This window comes from Rhinoraja longicauda, chromosome 35 (genome assembly GCF_053455715.1).
Source record: "Rhinoraja longicauda isolate Sanriku21f chromosome 35, sRhiLon1.1, whole genome shotgun sequence".
Classification (NCBI taxonomy): Eukaryota; Metazoa; Chordata; class Chondrichthyes; order Rajiformes; family Arhynchobatidae; genus Rhinoraja; species Rhinoraja longicauda.
The window spans coordinates 14,861,587-14,884,681 of NC_135987.1; the positions used below are offsets into that span (position 1 = coordinate 14,861,587).

Consider the following 23,095-nt stretch of genomic DNA (forward strand, 5'->3'; position numbering starts at 1 on the left):
GGTGGTGGTGGTGATGGTAAGCTGGTGCCATGACCTCTAGCTGCCCATCTGCTAAAGATATTCTCCTGTGCTCTTGGGTTGTGACTTTGAATCCAGTGACAATAAAGAAAATGCCAACCTATTTTGAAGGCAGGATGATTTGGTATGATGGTTTACTGGCACGACACTTTACTGGTATGGTACTTTATTTGCCACTTGGATAGTGAAATTCATTTTTTTATACAGTTCAGTACAAGTATCACTATACAAAAGCAAAGGTAGACACAAAATGCTGGAGCAACTCAACGGGTCAGGCAGCATCTCGGGAGAGAAGGAATGGGTGACGTTTCAGGTCGAGACCCTTCTTCAGTCTGAAGAAGGGTCTCGACCCGAAACATCACTCATTCCTTCTCTCCCGAGATGCTGCCTGACCCGCTGAGATACTCCAGCATTTTGTGTCTACCTTCGATTTAAACCAGCATCTGCAGTTTTTTTTCCTACACTATACATAAGTACTTGGATACATATTAGATAAGCATCTCAGACACAGTACAAGTAGAGATAAAGGGTGGAAACCAGTACAAGCGTACAGCAGTAGTACACTGTGGCAGTATAGAGAGGCGCCAGTTTGACGCCATTTTCAAGTCCCATTGATGTGTAACTGTTATGAGGTGAAATCTACACCAAAGGCGTGCAGGTTTGTAGGTTTAGTTTAGCTTTTTAGTTTCGAGATGCAGTGTGGAAACAGGCCCTTCGGCCCACCAAGTCTGTGCCGACCAACAATTGCCCCGTACACTAGTTCTACCTTACACTCTTGGGATAATTTACAGAAGCCAATTAGCCTACGAACCCACACATCTTTGGAATGTGGGAGGAAACAGGAACACCCGGAGAAAACCCATGTGGTCACGGGGAGAACGTGCAAACTCTGTACAGCCAGCACCCATAGTCAGGATCGAACCTGGGTCTCTGGCCCTGTAAGGCAGCATCTCTACTGCTGCGCCACCGATCAATTAGCTTCTATAAATTGTCCCTGGTGTGTTGGATAGTTATCTGGGTTCTAGAACTAGTTATCTTCGTTGGTCGGCACAAACTCGGTGGGCTGAAGGGCCTGTTTCCACCCATTATCTCTAAACTAAACTAAACCAGTTGAGCTGAGAGTTCACCACCTCCAACACGGGGTTGGCAATTCCTCTGAAACAATACAGTTTTATATGTGTGCATATGATAGAGCATTTCATGCTCTATCCCTGTAATGCAGCCCGTCGCTTGTTGACAAGGGAATAACACAGATTGATTTTGGTCGCTCTACGTATTTTACGCATTTCCCATTTGTTAGCTGCATCAATTTAAATGGAGACCCATGAATAGTTGGAAATAAAATCATTACTGGTACAGTTGCACCATAATCAAAATGATCTCTGGTGAATTTTCTTGTCACAACTGATACATTTGATTCAGAAGTTAACCAACTGGGAAAGCTTGCCACGGCATCCGAGCCCTTAAAAATTAGATCTGTGCTGCTTTATAAATATTATTTTATTCCAAACAAATTGGCTTTGCACTGACCAAGTCAGTCATGGTGAAAGAGATGAGAAATAGTTTTCACAACAATTTCACACTGTTTATCTATTTCTAATTTCTTCACTTATGTGGATATCGCTGCCAATGTTGGTGTTTCGGGCATTTAGTGCCTGTGCCGAACTTTTCCTGAACTGAGGCAGATTTATGGGGATTAAATCACTGTGTGACTGAGCAAGAAGGCCAGGTTTCCTTGCTCGAAAGACATGAGTGAACCCGCTAGTTTTTTTCTATGAGACCCCAATATTTCATGATCACCCTTGGTCCCATCCCCTCCCCTGACATCAGTCTGAAGAAGGCTCTCGACCCCAAACGTCACCCATTCCTCCTGTCCTGACCCGCCAGCATTTTGTGCCTACCTTCAATTTCAACCAGCATCTGCAGTTATTTTCCTACAAACCTTGCTCAATCTGTCGTTTGTTCAAATTTTTAGATGTATTTACTTATTTGAATTGAAATTCTCCAGCTAATCTGCTGGGATTGGGAAATCGCGGACCAGAACTCTGTTTGCTGGTCCAGTAACTTAATCAGCAATGCTTGCGTACCTGTGCACACCGTGAATAATGTTTTTCCGTGATCTGCTCTGGCCAGATGTTTAATCATCCCGTCTAATGTTGTGCCTTCAGTCACTGTCTGCACAACATGGGCTTGCTGCCTTGAATCTCCTCAGTCCCCATCCATTGCACCATATGTTCCATGCATGTAAATAAGGTCGGTAATTTGTCGCAAGTGACCTCGTGCTGTTGTAAAAGCACTTCACTGGACTGATGGCAGTGGAGTATATTGAAGAAAAATCATCAGAACTTTTTAATATCTCACGTGTAAAGATTTTCTCACAGGGGCGGGATGGGGATGGGGATGGGGATGGGGATGGGGATGTGGATGGGGATGGGGAGATTGCAGCTCCTAGACTGTGGAACAGCATCCCTCTCCCCATCAGAACTGCCCCCTCCATCGACTCCTTTAAGTCCAGGCTCAAAACCTATTTCTACTCCCTAGCGTTTGAGGCCCTCTGAGGGGGCGCTGTGAACTGTTTATGTATGTGCTGTTATGTTTGTGTGCCATTGTATGTTCGTTCTTAGTACCTGAACTGATGTACAACACTTTGGTCAACGTGGGTTGTTTTTAAATGTGCTATACAAATAAAATTGACTTCAAGATTCAAGATTCAAGATTCAAGATAGCTTTATTTGTCATCCAATATTGGACGAAATTCAATCACCCACAGTCCAACAATAAAAGCATTAAATAAGCATTAAAATTACACAACCCCAAAAAACTCCCAAAACACAGTCCAACAATAAAAGCATTAAATAGGCATTCAAATTACACAACCCCAAAACACAGCCCAACAATAAAAGCATTAAATATGCATTCAAATTACACAACCCCAAAACCCCCAAAAACACAGTCCAACAATAAAAGCATTAAATAGGCATTCAAATTACCCAACCCCAAAAACACACAAAAAAAGAAACATCCATCAAAGAAACATCCATCACAGTGAGTCTCCTCCAGTCCTCTCTCTCCTCACTGTGATGGAAGGCCACAATGTCTTTCCCTTCTCCTGCTGTCCTCGCCCGCAGTCAGGTTGTTGTGGTTGTAGGCCGCGCCGGACGGTCCACAGCGGGCCAAGCCCAAGGCGCGTCGCGTCGCAGCCGCTCCCGCAGCCTCCGAAGACGGCCGGCTCCGCTGATGATAAGTCCGATCCGGGGCAGGCGAACACGCTGCTGCTGCCGCTGTTGTTGCACGTCGGGGCGGTCGTGGCTCCCGACATTGAAGCCCCCGCCCAGCAGAGAAATATCCCGCGGCCATCTTAGGCCGCGCCGGACGGTGAAATGTCCGCGCCCCATGCCCCGCGATCCGGGGCGGGCGAACCCGCTGCCGCTGCCGGAGCTCCCGATGTCGGCATCCACGCGGCCCGAGCCTAAGGCGAGTCGCAGCCGCTCCCGCAGCCTCCGAAGACGGCCGGCTCCGGTGATGGTAAGTCCGATCCGCGGGCTCTGCGAACCAGAGCCCTGGAGGCCAACAGCTCCAGGAGTTGGGCCGATGGTAGGCCGCAGCAGGAACGGAGACACGGCCCAAAAAACAAAGGTCGGGTCTCCGTTCGGAAGGGACATCTATTTACAATGTTACAGTTCCCCCCCTCCCCCCCACATACACACATAGTACACAAACACAAAAACACCACATCACAACTACAATTAAGACAAAAAAAACAACAAAAACACAAAGACAAATGGACCGCAGGTGAGCCGCAGCTGCTAGGGCAGCGCCGCCATTTTGAATTGACTTGACTTCCTATCTCCACCTATATCCTTTCTTTGTCGTTCCCTCCCTGACATCAGTCTGAAGAAACGTCACCCATTCCTTCTCTCCAGAGATGCTGCCTGACCCGCTGAGTTACTCCAGCATTTTGTGATACCTTCAAGAATGTTTAATGTTACATTGGCTACAGAATTATTTTTTTTGTTCAGTAAACTTAATAACCAGAAAACTGTCCAGCCAGCAATTCAGTCGTTTTGATCTCCCTCACCAACTTATTCTATTTTCCCATGACAAAGAAGGCCATTCAGCCCATCAAGTCTACACTAGATCTCAGAATAATCCCATCAGAACCACATTCTCACTCGTTTTTCCAACGATCTCTTTTCCCACATGCATATTAATACACTGCCTATCTGGTTTGCTTGCTACTGTAAGTTAGTATAAGTTCACCGTGACTTACAGTCGTCAGTAATCCTCCCAGCAGACACAAGGAACGACGGATGCTGGTTCACTAAAAAAAGGCTCAAAGTGCTGGAGTAACTAAGCAGGTCAGGCAACATCTCTGGAGAATGTGGATCGGTGGAATTTCGGGTGTAGGTTTTTTAGTTTAGTCTAGAGATACAGCACGGAAACAGGTCCTTCGGCCCACCAAGTCCGCACCGACCAGCGACAATTTTACATTTATACCAAGCCAATCAACCTACAAACCTGCACGTCTTTGGCGTTTGGGAGGAATCCGAAGATCTCGGAGAAAACCCACGCAGGTCACGGGGAGAACGTACAAACTCCGTAGGGACAGCAACCATAGGCAGGGTTGAACCCAGGTCTCTGAGCGCTGTAAGGAGCGACTCTACTGCTGGACCACCGGGCTGCGGAAGGGTTGGAACCTTTCTTCAGACTCCATATATTTGGGATGTGTGAGAGGACCAGAGCACCCGGCGTACAGGCACACGGTCACGGGGAGAAGATGCAAATTCTGCACACGCTGCTCTGGATGTCGGGACCAAAACTAGGTCACTGAGGCAGTGAGACACCTGCACGCTCTGCAGCACCACTGGCAATGCTGTGCTGGAGCACAATTGCAAGAAGTCAGTAGTTTATCGGCCAACAGAGTGTCTTGAAATGTTTCTAGGTCAATGGCAAAGCATTGCGTCAATGAGGTTCAGCTGTTGCTTATACAGTGCGTCAAACACTATGCAGTACGTGGTAAAGCATTTCTCATCTGGTAATGCAATGGTTCAGATTTAGATTTAGAGGTACAGCACGGAAACAGGCCCTTCGGCCCACCGGGTCCGCGCCACCCAGCGATCCCCGCACGTTAACACTATCCTACACCCTCGGGACAATTTTTTACATTTGCCCAGCCAATTAACCTACATACCTGTACGTCTTTGGAGTGTGGGAGGAAACCGAAGATCTCGGAGAAAACCCACGTAGGTCACGGGGAGAACGTACAAACTCCGTACAGACGGCGCCCGTAGTCAGGATCGAACCTGAGTCTCCGGCGCTGCATTCGCTGTAAGGCAGCAACTCTACCGCTGCGCCACCGTGCCGTTCAGCTAAGCAAAGAAGATTTCAAGCTGCAGGTCTTACTGATTTTAGAGGGTTATGGTCTGAGAGCAGGTAGATGAGACTAGGTCAGAGAGAGTGGTCGGCGTGGACTGGTAGGGCCGAACGGGCCTGTTTCCGTGCTGTAGTTGTTATATGGTTATATGATTGTACATCAGCAATGGTGGAGATATTAAGTAATGGCTATGCAGGCAAAAATGTAAAGGTTCATGCAAAATCTTTCTGAAAAATTGTATCTGTGGTGTTTTTCATAACGATAGACATAAAATGCTGGAGTAACTCAACGGGTCAGGCAGTATCTCTGGAGAAAAGGAATTGGGTGACGTTTTGCATCAAGACCGTTTAGAGATACAGCTTGGAAACAGGCCCACCGTATCCACGCCGACCAGCGATCCTCCCACACTAACATGATCCTACACACGCTGGAGACAATTTACAATTATACCAAGCCAATTAACCTACAATCCTGGACGTCTTTAGAATGTGGGAGGAAAACGGAGATCCTGGAGTAAACCCACGCAGGTCACGCGGAGAACGTACAAACTCCGCCACCGTGCCTCCAGTGGCGTATCTAGGGCATGGCAGGTATGGTAGGTGCCCTGGTTGCCACGAAGGGGGCGCCACAGAGCAGCTTCACAATTTATGGAACCATCGAAGCTCTCTACACGTTTTTCTGTCGTTCAACGCAGCGCTGGGAGAAACTCATAATTTGTTCATTAATAGATTAACGAGCTTGACTTTTATTTTTGAGCTGATATGATGGTAAAGTTATCTAAAAGATGGGTGTCAGATGTTTGATTTTTAGATTTAGATTTAGAGATACAGCGCAGAAACAGGCCCTTCGGCCCACCGGGTCCGCGCCGCCCAGCGATCCCCGCACACTAACACTATCCTACACCCACTAGAGACAATTTTTACATTTGCCCAGCCAATTAACCTACATACCTGTACGTCTTTGGAGTGTGGGAGGAAACCGAAGATCTCGGAGAAAACCCACGCAGGTCACGGGGAGAACGTACAAACTCCGTACAGACGGCGCCCGTAGTCAGGATCGAGCGTGAGTCTCCGGCGCTGCATTCGCTGTAAGGCAGCAACTCTACCGCTGTGCCACCGTGCCAAGCACAGGGTGCAATTTCAGTGCTTGCCATAGGTGCTATTTTCTGTTGATACGCCCCTGCGTGACTCCCATTCATCAGACTCAATAGTGGACTCAACCAGCATCTGCTACTCTTACACACGTGCTTTTCATCATCTTAGGACCGTCCAAAGCACAAATTAGTCAATTAAGTCGTTTTAACCTTCAGCCACTGCTGGTTCAGAGGGAATCTCATGGCTTATCTGCACACATCAAGCTCCCGTGAACAGCAGTGTGATGATGTAACTGATTAGTTTTGATGATGTTCTTTCGAGGATAGCTTCTGGCCTTGTCACCGAGAAGAGCCCTCACAAAGTGCTGGAGTAACTCAGCGGATCAGGCAGCCTCTCTGGAGAACCCGGATAGGTGATGCTTTGGGTTAGGTATTTTGTGTCTTTTGTCTTTTAAAAAATCAACATCTGTAATTTCACACCTTCGCCAACCAACAATGGTCCATTATGCACTCCATCCTTCCTGAGGTTATCTGTTGCCAGCCCTGATTGTTCTCTCCTCCAGTTTATTTTTCCACCCTCACCATCTCCCCCACCTCAACTTTCAGTCTGAAGAAGGGACCCGACTCAAAACATCACCTAGTCCTTTTCTCCAGAGATGCTGCCTGACCCGCTGAGTAACTCCAGCATTTTGTTTCTATCTGTAGTTTCTTGTGCCTACATCTCACCAAGAACTACTCCTTTGTTCTTAGTAATTGAATAGGGATATTTAATGTCCGCCCGAGAAAGCAATTTGACATCCCTTTAGAAAGATGGCACAGTGGTGCAGCAGTTGAGTTGCTACCTTACAGTGCCAGAGACCTGGGTTCAATCCTGACTTGGACAGGTTGTGTGAGTGGGCGGATGCATGGCAGATGCAGTTTAATGTGGATAAGTGTGAGGTTATCCACTTTGGTGGTAAGAATAGGAAGGCAGATTATTATCTGAATGGTGTCAAGTTAGGGAAAGGGGACGTACAACGAGATCTGGGTGTCCTAGTGCATCAGTCACTGAAAGGAAGCATGCAGGTACAGCAGGCAGTGATGAAAGCCAATGGAATGTTGGGCTTCATAACAAGAGAAGTTGAGTATAGGAGCAAAGAGGTCCTTCTGCAGTTGTACAGGGCCCTAGTGAGACCGCACCTGGAGTACTGTGTGCAGTTTTGGTCTCCAGATTTGGGGAAGGATATTCTTGCTATTGAGGGCGTGCAGCGTAGGTTTACTAGGTTAATTCCCAAAATGGCGGGACTGTCATATGCTTGTATACACTGGAATTTAGAAGGATGAGAGGGGATCTTATCGAAACATATAAGATTATTAAGGGGTTGGACACGTTAGAGGCAGGAAACATGTTCCCAATGTTGGGGGAGTCCAGAACCAGGGGCCACAGTTTAAGAATAAGGGGTAGGCCATTTAGAACGGAGATGAGGAAAAACTTTTTCAGTCAGAGAGTTGTAAATCTGTGGAATTCACTGCCTCAGAAGGCAGTGGAGGCCAATTCTCTGAATGCATTCAAGAGAGAGCTAGATAGAGCTCTTAAGCATAGCGGAGTCAGGGGGTATGGGTAGAAGGCAGGAACGGGGTACTGATTGAGAATGATCAGCCATGATCACATTGAATGGTGGTGCTGGCTCGAAGGGCCGAATGGCCTACTGCTGCACCTATTGCCTATTGTCTATTGACTGGTGCTGTCTGGTTGGAGTTTGTAGGTACTCCCTGTGACCGTGTGGGTTTTCTCTGGGTGTTCCGGTTTGTCCCACATTCCAAAAACGTGCAGGTTTGTTGGTTAATTGGCCTCTGTTAATTGTCCCTGGGGTGTAGGATAGAACTCGTGTACAAATGATCATTGGTCGGTGCGGACATAGGTGGCCCAAAGAGCCTGTTTGCACGCTGTATCTCTAAACTAAACATCGCTGTCAACAGTCCAGCTGCCCTTTGGTAATGCTCTTTAAACAGCAGTAGAGATAAGCCCACATCACTGGATTGTACCAAGAACACACTGGCTTCTGATTCAAAACGAGAGAGCTAAAAACTGAGTCACAGAATGTAAGAAGTTATTAGGAGATGTGCATCTGCATTGCTGACTGTTCTCTGTGCTATATTAGTGCCATGACAAATTTAGTTTGTTATGCAATAGCAGATGCAGGGTTGGTCAATGCAAAGCAATTGCAGATGTTTCCGTAGCTTGCCAATCATCAAACAACTTTAATCTTCCTCAGTTATATTTCACTGTGAAACTTCCCTATCTATTCAGTTCTAGTCAAGTGCCTTTTGTTTGCTGGAGTTAACCTTATGGGACTGTTGCATGATGTTTGATGGCATGCAGTGACCCAGAAATTGAGGGAGATTTACTGGATAAACGTGTCTGACGCAAACAGAATTTACCTGATTTCTTTGATGTCTCGTTTTTTGGGGGGGGTTTTTTGCGGTACAAATTGCTCTTGTGTTGATCCGATAACCGTGTGGCATCTCGAGGGCCAGGCAGAGAAGCTCATCTCCTCACCCCATGAAAGAATGGGGAATGAAACGCGAAGCAGAGCGATGGAACGACAGAGTGGTGGCAACTTGGGCAGGAATAAAGAGGAAGAATGGGAATAGATGACGAGGGGGGGAAGGAGTTTAAAAGAATATTAATAGACAATAGGTGCAGGTGGAGGCCATTCGGCCCTTCGAGCCAGCACCGCCATTCAATGTGATCGTGGCTGATCATTCTCAATCAGTTCCCCGTTCCTGCCTTCTCCCCATACCCCCTGACTCCACTATCCTTAAGAGCTCTATCTATCTCTCTCTTGAATGCATTCAGAGAATTGGCCTCCATTGAATGCGTTTAGAGAATTGGCCTCCAAGGAACATTTTTTGAAAGTAACACACATAGGGACCAGAATTTATAACCCAGATGTAATTGGAAATTACTAGCTCAGCTAACTCACCCACTTATTTCCTGGATAATAAAGCTATTAAACAATAGATCGCTATTCTAATAACTCTATTGAGATGGTGGTAATTTTCAGTCTCAACCTGCTGAAGCAATTTTCTTGGTGACGCTGCGGAAAGGGGGAAGACCACCGGGTCGACCCCTGCTCGCCCACCCCCCCCCCCCCCCCCCTCCCACGGGTCTGCCGCTGCTTGTGGTGGGGAAGCTGCCAAGCCGGCCCCTGCTCGCCCCCAAAGACCTGATCCGGGAGGATGGAGCCAGTGACGACGATGGACGCAAAGGGCGAGGAGCAAGGCCAGTAGGAGAGGGATGGAGGTCAGCCCTTCCACTCCCTCAAGGTCGGCTGCGGGAGGGGCCCCTGGAGCACAAAGGTGGACGGGCGAGGAGAGGGAACATCGGTTCGCTGCTCGATCCACACGTCTCAGACAGGCGATGGCTGGAGGCCCTGCAACTGCCTGGAGCTCGCCTGGATTGGGCACCGCTCATAAGACCTAGAGCAGACTGGACTTCGAAAATGGCGCCAAAACCTGGCGCCTCTTCATGCAGAGCAAGTGGACAATTTCCAGACACTTTGCTAATCTGGGATTGTGCTTGGGTTTGGCAAAACTTTACTGAACTGTACGTAAGGAAAGAATTTCACTGTGCATTTGCACATGTGGCAAAGCTCCATTGAATCATTGAAATGCAGATGCTGGAATCTTGAGCAAAACACACAACACAGAGTTAATCAGCGGGTCTGCCAGCATCTGTGGGGGGAATGGAAGGTGACAATAGACAATAGACAATAGGTGCAGGAGTAGGCCATTCAGCCCTTCGAGCCAGCACCGCCATTCAATGCGATCATGGCTGATCACTCTCAATCAGTACCCCGTTCCTGCCTTCTCCCCATACCCCCTCACTCCGCTATCCTTAAGAGCTCTATCCAGCTCTCTCTTGAAAGCATCCAACGAACTGACCTCCACTGCCTTCTGAGCCAGAGAATTCCACACCTTCACCACTCTCTGACTGAAAAAGTTCTTCCTCATCTCTGTTCTAAATGGCCTACCCCTTATTCTTAAACTGTGGCCCCTTGTTCTGAACTTCCCCAACATTGGGAACATGTGTCCTGCCTCTAATGTGTCCAATCCCCTAATTATCTTATATGTTTCAATAAGATCCCCCCTCATCCTTCTAAATTCCAGTGTATACAAGCCTAATTGCTCCAGCCTTTCAACATACGACAGTCCCGCCATTCCGGGAATTAACCTAGTGAACCTACGCTGCACGCCCTCAATAGCAAGAATATCCTTCCTCAAATTTGGAGACCAAAACTGCACACAGTACTCCAGGTGCGGTCTCACCAGGGCCCGGTACAACTGTAGAAGGACCTCTTTGCTCCTATACTCAACTCCTCTTGTTATGAAGGCCAACATTCCATTGGCTTTCTTCATTGCCTGCTGTACCTGCATGCTTCCTTTCAGTGACTGATGCACTAGGACACCCAGATCTCGTTGAACATCCCCTCTTCCTAACTTGACACCATTCAGATAATAATCTGCCTTTCTATTCTTACTTCCAAAGTGAATAACCTCACACTTATCTACATTAAACTGCATCTGCCATGTATCCGCCCACTCACACAACCTATCCAAGTCACCCTGCAGCCTTATTGCATCTTCCTCACAATTCACACTACCCCCCAGCTTAGTATCATCTGCAAATTTGGATTTCGGGTCAGGACCGTTCTCCAGATGCAATTGCTCTTCTGACCTACCCTCTCACCTTCAGCTGTACAGGATCACATTCATTAAAGTCGCAGCTAACAGTGGGCGCCAAATAAGTTTAAATTGTGATCAAAAATCGATTAGGGAGGATGCATTTTAGTCTTAGTAGGAGAATGGTATTTGTACTAGAATTGCAAATGGTGGTCAATGGTTGAAAGCTTCCTCACTAGTGCTCCATTATCTGTTGCGCTCTTTGCTCTCAGCGGTTATGTGGTTAATCTCCCTTGTTTCAAGTAGCTAATCTAAGGAAGGTTAATCAATGCAGAAAACAAACTGCTGTTAATATTGGAGCACTTGAGCACAAGCTGATGGAAGATGAAAGGAAATTTGTTGATTAGATTTGACTCCTGTGATTATCCCAGCTTTTAATGTGATCAAATTTATTTTTAACCTCTGGTTAATTAATAGACAACAGACAATAGGTACAGGAGGAGGCCATTCAGCCCTTCGAGCCAGCACCGCCATTCAATGTGATTTTTTTCCTCATCTCAGTTCTAAATGGCCTACCCCTTATTCTTAAACTGTGGCCCCTTGTTCTGGACTCCCCCAACATTGGGAACATGTTTCCTGCCTCTAACGTGTCCAACCCCTTAATAATCTTATACGTTTCTACAGAGTTCTGGATAATTAGAACTGTGCACCCTGCCAGACAAAGGTGCCTAGTGAGGCACTAGTTACACTCGGTTAGTTCCACTGGACAGGCCACAGAAGGGTCCCGACCCAAAACATCACCTATCCATGTTCTCAGAGATGACACAGAATGCTGTGGAGGCCAAGTCAATGGATATTTTTAAGGCAGAGGTTGATTGATTCTTGATTAGTACAAGTGTCAGGGGTTATGGGGAATAGACAGGAGAATGGGGTTGAGAGGGAAAGATAGATCAGCCATGATGGAATGGCGCAGTAGACTTGATGGGCCGAATGGCCTGATTCTGCTCTTATCACTTATGAAGATGCTCCCTGACCCTCTGAGTTACTCCAGCACTTTGTATCATTCTTTATAAACCAACATCCGTGGTTCCTCGTTTCTCAGCATCATCTGTATTGTCTGACAGCAGGTTCCTGAAAGAAAATGCTGTCTATGGACAGAGGAAAAGATTCAGGATGGGACCAAGGCTTAACCATCCTGAGACATGGAAAAGGCTGATTTACAGGGCAGTGGGGCAAGAGCAGGCGGACAGGACTGCTGGGATCTCTCTGTGTAAAGCCAACACAGACGTGAAGGGGTGAATGACATCTTCCTGTAACGTGACAATTCTGTGATACAGTGAAATGTGTGCTGGGCAGGGTTGGTGGACTTGTTGCTGCCTGTACCGGGCTCACTGCCCCTGTAGAGCGCTCTTTCTCACAGTGACAGTCCCGCATCCCTTCAGATGACGGACGTCTGACACCATTTCACTTCAGCCTCCCTGGTGCAAGGTTCAACCAGAATTTGGACACAGTTTCTTCCCCCATTGTTCTCTGGGACAACCACCTGAAATGAACCATAAACTTACTTCCACGTTTCGACTGAAGCATTGATGACTGAACCATCCTATCACCAACTGGAGAGTGCTCCTGAGCTACCATCTACCTCACTGGAGACCATCAGACTATCTTTGATCGGACTTTACCTTGCACTAAACGTTATTCCTTTCATCATTTAGCTGTACACTGTGGACAGCTCGATTGCAATCATGTAGACAATAGACAATAGACAATAGGTGCAGGAGGAGGCCATTCGGCCCTTCAAGCCAGCACCGCCATTCAATGTAATCATGGCTGATCATTCTCAATCAGTACCCCGTTCCTGCCTTCTCCCCATACCCCCTGACTCCGCTATCCTTAAGAGCTCTATCCAGCTCTCTCTTGAATGCATTCAGAGAATTGGCCTCCACTGCCTTCTGAGGCAGAGAATTCCACAGATTCACAACTCTGACTGAAAAAGTTTTTCCTCATCTCAGTTCTAAATGGCCTACCCCTTATTCTTAAACTGTGGCCCCTTGTTCTGGACTCCCCCAATGTACAGGTGCTCCTCAACTTCCAATGGGGCTACGTTCCAATAAACCCATCGCAAACCGAAAGTATCGTAAGTCGAAATGCATTTAATACACCTGATCACGTGGACGGAAGCAAGCTACGGGCCGCTGCCATTGCCCAGCGTCTGCACCATTGTAAAGTCGAAATATCGTAAGCCGAAGCATCGTTAGTCGGGGAGCATCTGTATAGTCATTCTGCTGACTGGTTAGCACGCAACCAAAGTTTTTCACTGTACCTCCGTGCACGTGACTGTAAACTAAACTAAACTAAACAAAGCACTATTCCAGCTACCATCCAAGCCGTGTTTTAATAAGGTTTAGCCCAACACCCTTGCTTTTGTAAACTGTGAATAAACCCATTGTGCTTTTATTTTTCACCAGCCTCCCTGATAGTAACAGATTTGTCACAAGTATCTCAAAAGTGGTTCATATGCTGCCTCTTTGAAGAGAGGTGAGCAATCAGGAGCCATCTCTGCAGGGAACAGGTTCAATGAGCAGCAATGTAAATATATCAGTTCCCTTTACAACTCCTTTCTGCTCACGCCACTTTCTTGTGGTGATTTGATTACTCTGCTAACCAGTTGGACAGTGAGTGTCATTTTTTACGATACGTAGAAGTGAGCTTAGGGTTCATTTCAGGTGGTTGTCAACTCTTAAGAAAGTATTAGGGTTATTCTGCACTACATTACCTGACTTGTTTAGAAAGTTAAGAACAGGAAACTTCAATGTAACGAAGGACACAGGTTTGTGCACAACGGGTCTCTTGCTTTTAGCATCGTAGTTATGTTTAGCAAATTCAGTTGAACTTTCCGGTGCCTGAATTTCCTTTTTGTTAATGTCCTAAATGGTTTTTTTAAATTGGGTTCAACTGGTGTAGAAAGATACGAGCTGCTTTATGTTAAGAGAGGATTTTGGATTTTAATGGTCAAAACATTTGCAAGTGAAATTTCAATGGAATGAGATACATTTTTATGTCCTTCACAGCGTACTGAGTCAAAGGGTCCGGTCTCTCATGTCCTGGCTGCGCAAAGCCTTCAGCAGTTGATCAACGGGATTATTAGTTGTGCAAATGTTAGTGCCACGTCGTTGGCCTCTGCAAGATCCTTCACAGTGCATGTGTTATGCAGCATGTCACAGCTCATGAGATGAGCTGGATAGAGAGAGCTAGATAGAGCTCTTAAAGATAGTGGAATCAGGGGGTATAGGGATAAGGCAGGAATGGGGTACTGATTGTGAATAATCAGCCATGATCATATTGAATGGCGGTGCAGGCTCGAAGGGCTGAATGGCCTACTCCTGCACCTATTGTCTATTGTCTTTTATCTATTGAGATGTTCCATAGTCTGGAGGCCCCGTCTGCACTCGCAGTCTGCCGCATCTTCAGTATAATCCCACTCTAAAGGCAGAATTGCTTTGGTGAGAGTAACGGAAGTGTTACACTGGATGTATTTGGAATAATTTGGAAGTGGCAGGGCAGGCTGAGAGGCTATGCTGAACCTTTATAAAGTTTTGATCCAGGCTCATCCGAATACTGTGTTCATATCGTGTCACCATATTATCATAATTTAGATTAGTTCAGAGATACAGCGTGGAAACAGACCCTTCGGTCCACTGAGTCCACGCTGACCATCAATCACCCATACACACTAATTTCATGTTATCCCACTTTCGCATCCTACACACTAGGGGCAATTTACAGCAGTCAATCAACCTATAAACTGCACATCTTTGGATTGTGGGAGGAAACCTGAGCACCTGGACATTTTGGGCCGGGGTCCCTTCTTCAGACATATGGAGCAGGGGAGAGAGAGAGCTGGAAAAGGGAGATGGAAGCGGGACAAAGTCGGGCAAGTGATAGGTAGATTCGGAGGGGGCTTTGATTGGCAAATATTTATCCCACCACCAAAGATACTAGAGCAGAGCAAGATGGACCACTCGACCCTAAAAACCGTAGTATGTCATGGCGCCATTTTAGTAGGCAGAAACTTGCAGAAACATTTAGAAAGAAAAATAACAAAAATCTGTGAGTTGATAGATGAGATATATTCTGCATTTTAATGGTATTCTGCATTTTAACACATACTGTTCCCCCAAAACACTGATTACACTACCGAGAGGCAGAGCGAACGGCGGGTTTTGCTTACTAAAATGGCGGACGTTACGCTCCTTTGCATACTACACTTTAGTATAGGCGATTTTGACGGTGGTTCATCTTGCTCCTCTAGTATCTTTGCCCACCACTAAGTCAAGACATATTTCCCCACCTTTAGTTACGTCATTGAAGTGCGCAAGAACAGAGTGGAGTATTTCTACAAATGTAGCACAGAAACTTTTATTTGTTAGATTCTTTCAATTCAGAGAAAGCTAATTTTGATATAAAAATGTTACAACCTTAAACTTCTAAGAAGTATTTTTAAAAAGTCTCTTTCAAAGTAATTTACATATATTTTGAATAATTAACAAACATGGTTAACAAATATTTTATACATTTTGTTACATAAAAATATGATCCACGCATTGTTTCCAAGGAGATTTGATATTTGTAATTGTACATTAAAGAGATGGGATATAATTCTGAGAGTGTCGGAAGAAACTGCAGATGATGGCATGTACTGAAAATAGACACAAAGTGCTGGAGTAACTCAGCGGGTCAGGCAGCATCTGTGGAGAACATGGATAGGTGAGGTTTCAGAGTACTGGAGTAACTCAGCGGGTCAGGCAGCATCTGTGGAGAACATGGATAGGTGAGGTTTCAGAGTACTGGAGTAACTCAGCGGGTCAGGCAGCATCTGTTGAGAACATGGATAGGTGAGGTTTCAGAGTCCTGGAGTAACTCAGCGGGTCAGGCAGCATCTGTTGAGAACATGGATAGGTGAGGTTTCAGAGTCCTGGAGTAACTCAGCGGGTCAGGCAGCATCTGTTGAGAACACGGATGGGTGACGTTTCGAATCGGAATCCTTTTTCAGACTGCTTGACATTTAGGGTCAGGACCCGAACCGTCACCTCTCCATGTTCTCCAGAGATGCTGCCTGAGCCGCTGAGTTACTCCAGCACTCTGTGTCTATGACTCTGTGAGACTGGGCACTCATTCCAGGAAGGATGACGAAGTTAGGGTCTGATAACTGCACACTCTGTGAACAACATACTCTCGGCCATTTGAACTTGTCCTTTATTGTCGGGTCTTTCTCCCATATCAACGTCAAGCTTGCGAGTAGGGGTGGCAGGGTGTGCCAGTCCCCACACACCTCCCCAAACAGTAATCACATATGTGTGCTTATGTAAAGCACCCACCCAACAGTGGTCGGACTTAACTTCTGTTGAAATGCATTAATGACATATCATATCATATCATATCATATATATACAGCCGGAAACAGGCCTTTTCGGCCCACCAAGTCCGTGCCGCCCAGCGATCCCCGCACATTAACACTATCCTACACCCACTAGGGACAATTTTTACATTTACCCAGCCAATTAACCTACATACCTGCACGTCTTTGGAGTGTGGGAGGAAACCGAAGATCTCGGAGAAAACCCACGCAGGCCACGGGGAGAACGTACAAACTCCTTACAGTGCAGCACCCGTAGTCAGGATCGAACCTGAGTCTCCGGCGCTGCATTCGCTGTAAAGCAGCAACTCTACCGCTGCGCCACCGTGCCGCCCATCATCTTTTGACAGCGGAGCAATTTGCCCATGGAAAAGATTTGATTTGCAATTTCCCTGAAAGATCTGTTTCTTTTTCAAAAGAGAATGACTTCAGTACAGAAAGAAGGTGGGGTGAGTTTGAAGGTATTTGTCTCCTCTCCACACTGCCACGCTTTTCCCTCTGTGTTGACATGACGTTTCACCAGCATTGGCAACATGGGATCTCTTTGCACTGGTGCAAGGCTTTGACAAGTAAATGCACCCTCTTTAACTTGGAATTCACGGCACAGATAGAAAGGTTGCCCCTGTCCTCTGGAGACTCAGCTCCACTGCTATATTCAATGTCTCTTATTTATATACAAACAGTTCCAACGGAAGAGCATATTTCAACAAATAAACAACCTTTGCACTCGATTCCCATCAAATACTTCCATGGACAGACTAAATGCTTGTGGTTGAAAGAGGAATATTGGTTGAGCTACCGTGAGAATACTTCCTGGAGTAGCATCACAGGATATTTAAACATCCTTTGGAGAAATAGCATTACTAGAGTAATATTTACCTCCACTGGATTTACCAAACCACATCATTTCCAATGATGTAGATAGGACAAATTATCTCCTGTGTTTGTGTCTTAAACAGCATTTCATACACATATCATTTCCAATGATGTATGTATGAAATGCTGTTTAAGACACAAACACAGGAGATAATTTGTGCTCCTGTAAATAGCAAAGAAGAAATGTCTGGATAGATGGGAGATAAATATAGGCCTGCACGTGTGAAAGATTGCTCTTCACATAATGCTTCTTGATGAGAAAGACAGGGCCTTATTTTAACATCTCATCCAAAGGACAACCACACTGGGAACGCCAGGATAAATCTTTGAGCACAGGTTTCTGGAATGGACTTTTGGTGATTGGAGATTTAGATGCAGGTGTCCTATCTGCTGTTTGTGGCAGCTTGCTGTGTACAAATTACCCTTTACATTTGAATCATTACAAAAGTCACTTCTCTTCAAAATCTTCGTGGGCTATGAGTTTGGATGTTCTTAAAGGGAAGTAAAAGGTGAAGATACATGAAATGCCTGGAATTATCGTCATTCTCAAGTGCAACATAATTCACTGCAAAGTACTTTAACCCACTTCCGCCCCCTTTTCTCCTTAATTAGAGGTCATCAAAAATTGCACAATTCAGTGTTCATACCGTTGAGATGTGAGCTACCCAAGCAGAATATGAGGTGCTGTTCCTCTAGTTTGCATGTGGCAAACTAGAGGAACAATCCACATGCTAACATCACTCCACCATGTTCTCCACATCACGTCACCATGTTCTCCAGAGATGCTGCCTGGCCCGCTGAGTTACTCCGGCATTTTGTGTCCATCTTCACCGAGTTACTCCAGCACTTTGTGTCCTTTTGAGCATTTTAAGTAGTTGTTCTTGAGACATGTAATGGAGATGTGCAACAATTCCCATCTCTGCTGGTGCCCGGCTGGGTCGGGCTGTTCACTGCACCCACCTGGACCTGACCTGCTTTCAAAAGGTTGCAGAGCTGTGTGCTGGTGTTCAGCAGTTGTGAACACCTCTTCATTCGAGGGTCCCCTCCCCCAACATTTATCTCCCTCACCTCCCTGCCCACTATTTCCTGCCGCCACTTTGCGATGTATCTGCTACAATGCAGTGAGCTTGCCAGCAGCCTAGGGTCGCCAACTGTCCCGTGTTAGCCGGGACATCCCGTATTTTGGGCTAAGTTAGTTTGTCCCGCATTTGTCCAGTATTAGTTGGGTTGCCACCTTCCTCACTCCCAAATAAGGAGTCACCGCCCCGCACCCCACGTGACCTCACCCAGCCAGCGGCCACATGCTCCCGCTCCACCAATGGCGGCTGCCCGGGCCGGGTTGCTACACAACCTCCGTTAGGCGGCACCCGGGCCTCCGGGCCTAGACTGTCCGGAGCTAAAATGTCGGAAACCTAGAGTGCCGGGACCTACAGCGTTGGGGGCCTACAGTTTCAGTGTCTACAGGGTCTGGGCCTACGGCGCCCCAAGGGCCTAACACGGGACAAGGGCGGTCCCGTAGGGGACAAACCAATTTAGCCCAAAATACGGGATGTCCCGACTAATACGGGACAGTTGGCAACCCTAATGCTGCCTGTCCCGCTGAGCTACTCCAGCATTTTGCGTCTATTTTCGATTTAAACCAGCACCTGCAGTTCTTTTCTACACTAGAAAAAAGAAACTGGTAAACAAAAGAAAAGATACAAAGTTAGACACAAAGTGCTGGAGTAACTCAGCGGGTCAGGCAGCATCTCTGGAGAAAAAGGATGGGTGATTTTTTGGATTGGGACAATTACCCCTCCCTCTCTCCCTCCTTAGAATCTGTCTGAAGAAGGGTCATTCATGAGAATGATCAAATAATCTTTCAGTAATATTGATTGAATATTGACAAAGAGTGTGGGAATGAAGCTTCTGTTTTCTCCATTGGTTTCTTTCCATTCAACTTCCAAAGCCCTAACTGCTGCAAATCACAACATTAACATTCTGCTCCCCTGTGTTTTAATATGTTCCTTTAATGTTTCCCGACTGACATGTTGCTTCTTTGCCCACGTGTTTCACAAGTCCACAAGTTTTCGGAGTAGAATTAGGCCTTTCGGCCCATCGAGACCCCTCCGCCATTCAATCATGTCTAATATCTGCCTCCCAATCCCATTTTCCTGCCTTCTCCCCATAACCCTTGACACCCATCCTAATCAAGAATTATGTTTATCTCTGCCTTAAAAATATCCACTGACTTGGCCTCCACAGTCCTCTGTGGCAATGAGTTCCACAGATTAACTACCCTCTGACTAAAGAAGTTCCTCCTCACCTCCTTTCCAAAAGAGCGCCCTTTAATTCTGAAGGTTGTGACTCTCTCACCAGTGGAAACATCCTTTCCACATCCACTCTATGCCTTTCATTATTCTGTAACTTTCAATGAGGTCCTCCCTCAACCTTCTAAACTCCAGCGAGTAGAGGCCGAGTGCCTCTACATATGTTAACCCATTCATTCCTGGACTCATTCTTGTGAACCTCCTCTGGAACCTCTCCAGAGCCAGCACATCCTTCCTCAGATATGGGGCCCAAATTTGCTCACAGTACACAGTTTCCTTGTGGCTTTGTGCCAATTTCCATTCGACTGAAGCCCCTGTGACTCTCCTGGTGACATGACATTATATTTGTATTTGTTTGTTTCCATGACATCATTGACAAAGTCGGTATTGCTAAACGACACCTTTTCAGTTTCCTTTTCTCAAGAGATGATGCGTGACCTGCTGAGTTACTCCAGAACTTTGTGTATGTCGGCCGTTTTTCAAGCTTGCTTTGAGCATTGTTGGCGCAATATCGAAGGACATAGAAAAATCAAAGTGGAAGTGGGACAGAGAATTAAAACTGATAAACAACTAGAAGCTCAGTGTTGCCCTTAAGAACTGAGTTGGGAGCCACTGCAGGGCAGTCATTATGTTTGCATTCATCATCCACGCCATCAGTCTCTGCATTCGAGACCATCCTTTGCAGTTTCTGCCACCTTCAACGGTATCTCCCCCTCGTCTTTCAGTGGTCCAAAGGCACTGTCCTGTGACTACCTGCTGAACTTGTCCACCTGCAACAACCCTCCTCCTGGTGGCCACTTCCCACGCGACCGCAAGGAGATGCAGATCCTGCCCTTCCACCCCTTCTCCTCCCACTACCCTGCGACGTAAACACTCCCCGCGGGTGAAGCAGCAATTCACTTGCACTTCCATTTGGCCACTTTACCCAGAGCTCGTGTTGAGCCAAGCGCAGGGACTCGAGTGCACATTCCGCGAAGCTCAGCGTACGTAACAAATAGATGAGGTTAGGTTATTCATCTGTGTAAGGAAGGAGCTGCAAATGCTGATTTAAAACTGAAGAGAGACACAAAAAGGTGGAGTGACTCAACGTGTCAGACAGCATCTCTGGAGAAAAGGAATAGGTGGCGTTTTGGGTCGAGACCCTTCTTCAGACCCTACTTCAGTTATTCTACCGTTGGGCCAAGTCTCTCATCTGTTCCTCTCCCTCCCCTGCTCAAGCTGTCATTCCATCTGGCGTAAGTAGAAGATGCTCATTGAGTCTGCAACACAGAAGCAGTCCCTTGGCCCACTGAGTCTATGAGTTGACCGGGAAGCACTCATTAATGCTAAATCTTTTCTTTTTAATTCTCTCTGTATTCCCCTCAACTTCCCCTGCACATTTGGGCACTTCACAATTCACCTCTTAACCCGCACATTTTAGGATGCGGGAGGAAACCAGAGTATGTAGGTATGTAGGTTAATTGGCTGGATGTAAAAATTGTCCCTAGTGGGTGTAGGATAGTGTTAATGTACGGGGATCACTGGGCGGCACGGACTTGGAGGGCCGAAAAAGGCCTGTTTCCGGCTGTATATATATGATATGATATGATGATAAACCCGTTTGGACTCCGGGGGAGCGTGCGAACTCCACACGGTCATCGTGGAGGTCAGGATTGAATGTGAGTGACTGTTGCTCTGTGAACTGCAGCACTGTGCCACTCACGTTGACACACAAAGCAAGTGAGGGGAAAATGTGATGATTTACGGAGCAATAATCGTGACTAAAGTTGGTCATTTTTAAGGGCTTTGTTCTGCTCATAATTGCAGTGAGCTTTACACTTGGCACACGTGCACCTGGCTTGTAGTTGTGGCAAGGTGCAGACCTTGGGGGGACAGAGCAACGGCCTCTGACAGGGTCTCGCCCTCCCCCGAATTCACTGCTTTGAGACTGATTGAGAGTTAGACACCTTTACGTTTCTGCCTGGGTGTCACCGCTCAGGAGGAAAGGAGAGGATTTGAAGGAAAACACACACAGATATTCCATACAGAGGCAAAGGCATTAATCCACATCTACCAATGAATCACATTTTGGGAGCAGTTCAACTCGCTTACACCAGCATTTTGGTGCAATAATAATTGATGGTCATGTTCAGTCATTTCCCCAAATATAGACATTGACTCCTTGTTAGTAAAACATAATGTTCCGCTGCATAATCCTTCATCTGCATCCCTGTTGGAACTTAAAATGGACGGACACCGTTGGTCCTGAATTTCCAACGTAGCCTGGTTGCCGTCCATTGCTGCCACGTTTGTGTGGAATATATTTCATTGCGAAGCCCTTAGCAGTAATACTCTGACAATTTGCACCACCTGATGTGTATCTGCTCCAGCCAAGGTCCCATTTGCGATACAAGCCAGACGTGTGATCACATTGGAGAGTCTGGCACCAATTCTGCAGGCAGAACAGAAACGAGATTACTGTTATTTCCGCTTTGATATCCAGATACAGTTCTGCCATAATGCGGGGTTTCCACAACACAAATTGGATATAACGAGAGATGAATTAGGAAATAATATTTGCATTACAGGGGGCAAAGTGGTTATAACCCAAATTTGATTGGGGACTAGAGAACTACTAAAAAAATATTTTGGAAAAAAGCTGTCTAGGGTTTAAATAGTATGTAGCAATCAGACACAATTGCCTCAAGAACATAGCTGCCATTTTAACCATGGGAAATTGACAGGTGATCATTTTCATTGACACTTCATTGACACTTCTTAGACAATACTCTATTAAACAATGTAATGTACAGCCTTCAGGGGAGAAGGCAGGAGAATGGGGTTGAGAGGAAAAAAGATAGATCAGCCATGATAGAATGGCGGAGTAGATTTCATGGGCCAAATGGCCTGATTCTGCTCCAAGAACTTATGTTATTTTCTATATCATGAGGTTTCTTTGGAATGTGACTGCAGCATCGTAGCAGAACTACCTGTCAAGTAATAAGATCAGTGAGGGTCAAAACCACGCAGGATGGTGCAGTCTTTACTCTCTCGGCGATTTGTTGTTTGATGCACTGAATGGAATTGTCTGACATTGCCTTCACCTCTAGGTCAGAACGTTATTATTTCAAACCCCACTCCAGATACCTGAGAATAAACACCCGGGCTGAAACTCCAGTGTACAGCACTATTTTGCAATACCTCAAAGTCATTAACTATTTAGTAGCCCCCCCCACCCTCTTTAAACCAGTATAAAGGTCAGAACATTATTTTGTTTTGATTTATCAAAACTGTGCTGAAATGTTGAAAAAGGTCAATGTTTTATAAATTCTCACAGTTTAAAAATTATTATTATTATTAAGAAG

General features: G+C 46.2%; 2 protein-coding genes across 2 annotated transcripts in view; one reads left to right on the top strand and one right to left on the bottom strand.

The window, feature by feature from the left end:
- cdh23 (cadherin-related 23) overlaps positions 1-23,095 on the top strand; it is a 694,191-nt gene that overhangs the window by 528,315 nt on the left and 142,781 nt on the right. The gene's annotated exons all lie outside the window — the stretch shown is intronic.
- vsir (V-set immunoregulatory receptor) overlaps positions 15,309-23,095 on the bottom strand; it is a 55,400-nt gene continuing 47,613 nt past the window's right edge. Inside the window, exon 7 of the mRNA XM_078428660.1 lies at positions 15,309-22,182. Within this exon, the coding sequence (XP_078284786.1) occupies positions 22,157-22,182 (26 nt within the window). The 3' untranslated portion in view covers positions 15,309-22,156. The remainder of the gene's footprint in view (positions 22,183-23,095) is intronic.